Source organism: Trichinella spiralis (genome assembly GCF_000181795.1).
Source record: "Trichinella spiralis strain ISS 195 chromosome Unknown Scfld5, whole genome shotgun sequence".
Lineage (NCBI taxonomy): Eukaryota > Metazoa > Nematoda > Enoplea > Trichinellida > Trichinellidae > Trichinella > Trichinella spiralis.
Window position 1 is genome coordinate 3,455,761 of NW_003526944.1, and position 6,398 is coordinate 3,462,158.

General features: G+C 39.8%; 1 protein-coding gene across 1 annotated transcript; it reads left to right on the plus strand.

Annotated features, from left to right (window-relative positions):
- The first annotated feature begins 2,365 nt into the window (after positions 1 to 2,365).
- Tsp_12674 (putative integrase core domain protein) lies at positions 2,366 to 6,115 on the plus strand. Its single transcript, XM_003375197.1, has one exon. The coding sequence runs from the start codon at positions 2,366 to 2,368 to the stop codon at positions 6,113 to 6,115; it is 3,750 nt and encodes a 1,249-aa protein (XP_003375245.1).
- The last annotated feature ends 283 nt before the right edge of the window (positions 6,116 to 6,398 follow it).

Genomic DNA, 6,398 nt, shown 5'->3' on the forward strand with positions numbered 1-6,398 from the left:
GCACACTGGTTTCCTGCGCTCAAAAGCAAATTTAACCACACAAAAACTGTAATTTGCCTAATCTCTCTGATGATGTAAAATTTATAAAATAACAACACAAAGTGATAATAATCTCTCTGCATGAAATGTGATATTTCTCCCATCTGCATATTAGTGAATACTGTGTGCTTAGTATTATTTGATTTGTTTACCCTATTCTTCTGTTAAATTTACACTTATTCGCAAAATAACAAGTAAAAATATAAATTTTTCAAACAAATATATTAACTGTACAAAACTGAGAATTCTTTTTAATGTATTTCAATTTCGATGCATATAAAAATTTAAAATGATCAAAATGATCACTTAAATATACATCCATTCAAGGAAAAATATCAGGAAAATAAGTTTTTATATTAAATTTTTACCTGATACGGTTTTTTCACTTGTAGTTTAGTTACGCATCGCCACCGCAAATCGCACATCATCGAAATGAAACAATAACTGTGGATACAACGTTTGCCTTTCTCTGATTGGTCTATTATTCCTCAACCTTCTTATCGGTGATTTGGCAATTCACATACTGTATATTAACACATTTTCAGTTATTAATTATGTTTCTATGATCTAATTTTTGAAATATAATTTAACTTAATTGTATAGCCATTTTTTTCTTTTTCATATTTCATTTGCTTTCTTTCCTATCTATGGGTTCGATTCTATGTTCTATAAAATAACAATTCCGGTGCAATTGTGTTATAAATGCTAAAAAAACTTTATGTGCAGTATGAAAAAATATAAAATTGCACTCCAGTATTAGCGTATGTAATTTTTGTTATTTTTTAAAAGGAGTTTTTTTATGTATTTCTTCATACGCATGGATTTATGTACACTTTGGTAGAGTGCGCATACCAGCACATCAACCACCAGTGGAATACGAACATGCGGACGTTTCCACTGCCAATTGTAGGAAAATAATTTCTATATTTATAATAACTCCAAATTATGATTATTATGGTCATTTGTTTTTAATTAGTTTGTTTAAGTACAACGTATTAAAAAAGGAAACATTTTGCAAAAACTTAATTTTACAGTCATAATTTAAATTTACGTGCAGTATAAAAAATAAAAAAATTACATTCCATTATTAACATATGTAATTTTTGCGATTCTCTGAATGAAGTTTTTTTGAAAGTTAAAAATTGTAGTGTGCTAAGATTGTATCCAAGGCTGATTCAACCTTGATATGTTCCAAATTCATGAAGCGAAACGTGCTTTTTTATACTCAAATCGTGTTGTACAAATCGATTGACCAATTTTAATTAAAATCTTGATGCTTGTCCATCATTCCCTCAAAATAATATTCAATTCTGCTCTAGCTGTACACCATTAGCTTACAATTATTTGAAATCAAGCTCACAAAACAAAGAGCAATATTGAATTTGTTGCGAATTTTCATGTTGTTCATTGATATTGGTACAGACAGAAAATAAAATTATGCACGCGGCATGTGAATTCCCAAAATTTTATTTCATGTCTGATATTTAATTTTTCGTTCTTTATGAAAATAATTTTTCGTTTAAGTAAAATTCCACTCTTTTGCGTAGTGTTTTGCATAAAAATACTGTAATTGCATTGAACAATTAGACGATGTTGATTTAAAAAAACAGTTTACAATGACTCTCAAATCAGGCCAGCGTTGAGTAATTTAAAATTAAAAATGACCCAGATAAGTGAAACTCATGAACACAAAAAATTGCGCGCCACTACTTCAAGCTTTGTGACAGTGCGCAAGTATGAAAATGCTCTGGTCAAGGCTTAACGAAGAATTTGCTGGTTTATGCTTGTTTGAAAATTTGAAACTTTGGATTTTTAAAATTCATTTTTGAATTCATTCCATTGTAAAATTTATTGCATTTCTTTCTTTTAGTTTGCATTCTGTTGATGAAAGGAACAATTCATGTTGAAACCTGATATTTAATATACTGTAGTAACGGATAGATGCATACATAGTCCGTGTGTGTGTGTTTGCATATATACCTTGTGTTTTAATAAACTTTGTTCCGTCACTTTGTTTGTTGTGCTTCTTTGACTCCTTTCTCTAGCAACTGTGTTTGTGTCATTTGATCTTACATCTGTTGTCTCGATTTACGTGATAATACAGATCAAACTCAGCAAACCTCAACAGGTTATGGGCCCAGACCACGTAGCATCTGCGCTGAAGATCTGAATGGTAAATCGTTGAGATAACTGTATGATGGATTTCAAGTTACAAGTTGACAAACTTGAAAGTGCAAGTAACTGGAGTCGCTGGAAAAGGCAAATTCAGCTTGTGTTGCGTCATCATGCTGTTCTTGAAGTCGCTACTGGTAAGAAGGTAGCCCCGATGGCGCCACCTGCTGGCAGTAATGCTGAGAATTTGAAAAAGCATGAAGAGGCACTGAAGGCTTTTGAAAAGGAAGATACTCTTGCCCAGCTTATTCTTGTCAGTTCAATGAATGATGCCAATGTTGAGCTGACGGCCACATCTAAATCTTCAGCGGAAATTTGGCAGAAGCTGACCGCTGTGTATGAACAAAGCAGTGGTCAACGTGTGGATAGATTGATGGAAGAGTTCTTCAAGTGTGCAAAAGCTGAAACGGAAGACATGGCAAGGTATGTCGCCAGACTACAGAAGCTTTTCTCAGATTTGAATGATGAACTGGAAAGACTGACTGGCACTCAATTACCTGATCTGCTGTTAATGAGCAGAATTATGTCAACGCTGCCTCAAGACTACTTTGAGTTTAAAACCGTTTGGGAAAGCGTGCCTGTTGGCGAACGCTCTGTTAATTTGTTGATAGAGCGCCTACGGCTAATCGAGATGCGACTCCCTGAAAAGACGACCGACTCATCAGTTGCGTTGACGGTGAAAACAAATACCAAAGAAAGTGTCAAAAAGGACAGAAGAAAGTGTTTCAAATGTCATCGTATTGGACACCTCGCCAAAAATTGTACGATGAAGACAGTGAGGAATGCGGGGCAGTCACAGCAGTCGTTTGGTGGCGAGAGTTTCTTCTGTTACCACGCTGAGGACAACAGAAACACCTGTAGAATGTGGCTAGCCGACTCTGGTGCCTCACAGCATATGACACGTAACAAGGAATACTTGTCGGACTTTGTGACATTTCCAAAGCCTGTGAATGTGAAAGTCGGAAACGGCGATGCCATACCTGCCTATGGCCACGGAACTGTAAACTTTAAGGTGTTCATTAAAGGAAAATGGATACTGAACAGGATGGAAGATGTCTGGTATGTGCCCAAGCTAGGATTGAACTTGTTCTCTATTGGAAAAGCCACGGAAAAAGGTTTCAACTTCACTGCAAACGCGGCTGGATGTACCTTTCGCAAAAATGGCTGCGTGAAGCTGTCTGGTGTGCGTAACCTGAATGGGGTTTATGAGCTGCATATGCGAGTCTGCATTCCGGAGAAGCCTGCATACGTACATATGAGTACCGCGAATGCTTCGCTGCAATTGTGGCATGAGAGGCTATGCCATCAAAATAAACGACACGTGCAGCAAGTGCTGAACAACCATGGCATCAAAGTGCATGCCCAAGAGCAGTTCTGCACTGGTTGTGTTTTGGGGAAGCATCATCGTGAAAGCTTTCAGTCACGGAAGTACAGGCCAAGGGCTCCAGGCAAATTGATACACGTTGACCTGTGCGGACCCATGCATGTGACTTCTTTGGGTGGGTCAAAGTACTTCCTCGTTTTCAAAGATGATTTCTCACGTTACCGTCGAGTTTTCTTTTTGAAGAGAAAAGATGATGTGGCTCAGTGCCTTGAAACCTTCCTTAATGAGTCACGCACAGCTGGAAACACAGTGGAGTGCATTTTGAGCGATGGTGGACTTGAGTTCAACAACGCTCATGTAAAGGATATTCTGCAGCGTCGAGGGGTTGCTATGCGTACCGCTATGCCTTATACGCCGGAACAGAATGGAGTGGCAGAGCGTGAGAACAGGATACTGGTTGAAACCGGTAGATCCATGCTCCATTCAAAAGATCTTCCACTTTATCTGTGGGCTGAAGCAGTGAACACAGCTTGTTATGTACTGAACCGAACTGGTCCCACGACCGTGAAAGGGAAATCTCCAATAGAACTGTGGTTCAAACGAGATCCCGTGTCCATTGATCATTTCCACGTTTTTGGAACTGAATGTTTTGTACACGTTCCCAAGCAACGTCGGCGGAAATGGGAAAAGAAATCAGTTGCTGGACGGTTTATGGGATACTGTGATGAGAAGGATGGTTATAGAATCTGGTTGCCAGACATCAATCAGATTGTTACCAGTCGGGATATCTTGTTTAAGCCAGAAGAGATCCGTTTGTCATCAAAGATGTCCGTTAAAGCAGATTCGTCTGAGAAGAATGAAGAGGAAGATGATCCTGATGCAGAAGAACTGAGACTGGAATTGAATTCTCAGTGGACATCAAAAGAAGCGGAATGTGAAGTCGAGACGAAAATGGAGCAAGAGGAAGACGCACTTAGCAGCAAACGGGTCAGAAAGATGCCGAATTATCTTTCTGACTACGTGCTAACAGTTCAGACACCACCTCCATCATCATTTCATGAGGCAATGCAATCTGTTGATGCTGCAGATTGGCGAAAGGCCATGGAAGAAGAACTGCATTCCCTCGAGGAGAACTCAGTGTGGACATTAGTAGATCCCCCGTCTGGAAAGAAAGTCTTGGACAGTCGATGGGTTTTGCGCATCAAAACAAAAGCTGATGGAAGTGTAGCCAGATATAAAGCACGTCTGGTTGCTAAAGGTTACATGCAAAGGCCCGGCATTGACTATGATGAGACCTTCAGCCCGGTGGCTCGTTTTGATACTGTACGTGCACTCCTAAGCATCGCCGCAGTGGAAAGGTTGAAGCTTCAACAGTTTGATGTAAAGACTGCATTTCTGTATGGTGCGCTGAAGGAAGAAGTGTACGTGAAGCAACCGGAAGGATTCGAAAATGGTACGAATCAAGTTTACAAACTGAACCGTAGTTTGTATGGCTTAAAGCAAGCTCCTCGCTGTTGGAACCTGAGATTGGTGGAGTTCCTGAGAAAACAAGGTCTGAAACAGAGCACAGCAGACCCCTGTCTGTTTGCTCGCATGAAAGAAAGATCAAAACTGCTTGTGGCGATTTATGTTGATGATGGAATAGTGGCTGGTTCTGACACCGACGAGATGGAACAATTCCTTGCAGTGATGAAAAAGGAGTTCCAAATAAAGCAAGGACCCCTGGACACCTTTCTTGGTATGGGAATCAAAGTGCTTAGCGATGGGTCAATTTTTGCTGGTCAACAAGCGTATATTCGTCATATATTGAAACGCTTCCGTCTAGACGAAGCAAATGCCGTCTCGACACCGGCTGAAATTAATGTTTCAATGGAAGAAAGGGAAGAACATCTAAGTTCAGATATTCCATATCGTGAAGCTGTGGGAGCTCTCATGTTCTTGATGACAGCAACGAGACCTGACATTGCCTACGCTGTTAGTACTGTATCACAAGTGATGGACAAGCCGACCATCAAAGCTTGGCAGGCAGTCAAAAGAATTTTCAGATACCTTCGCGGAACCGCTGATTATGGTCTGTTGTACCAGGCAAAAGGAGAAGGATTTCTGAAAGGCTACTCAGATGCAGATTACGCAGGTGACGTCACGACTCGACGTTCACGTACTGGCGTTGTCTGCATGTGTGCAGGAGGAGCCGTGTTGTGGCATAGTCAAAAGCAGAGAAGCGTTGCATTGTCAACAACGGAGGCAGAATATGTCGCTGCTAGTGAAGCCGCTAAAGACATGATGTGGCTGATGACACTATTTGCTGAAGTCACAGAAGTGAAACAAAAGCCGATACTGTTTGTGGACAACATGGGAGCCGTCAAGCTCTCCAAGAATCCAGAGTTCCACAAACGTTCGAAGCACATTGATGTGCGATTTCACTTCGTTCGTGAAAAATATAATGAGGGCAAAATCGACATCCAGCACATCGATAGTGAAAACCAGAAGGCCGACATATTGACGAAAGCTCTGCCAAAGACTCGTTTTCAAAATTTGCGTCAGCAATTAGGAATTGTTTCTGAGCACATGAATTGTTAGAGGAAGTGTTGATGAAAGGAACAATTCATGTTGAAACCTGATATTTAATATACTGTAGTAACGGATAGATGCATACATAGTCCGTGTGTGTGTGTTTGCATATATACCTTGTGTTTTAATAAACTTTGTTCCGTCACTTTGTTTGTTGTGCTTCTTTGACTCCTTTCTCTAGCAACTGTGTTTGTGTCATTTTGATCTTACATCTGTTGTCTCGATTTTACGTGAATAATACAGATCAAACTCAGCAAACCCTCAACACATTTCCCAATGTGGAATTTGGAAC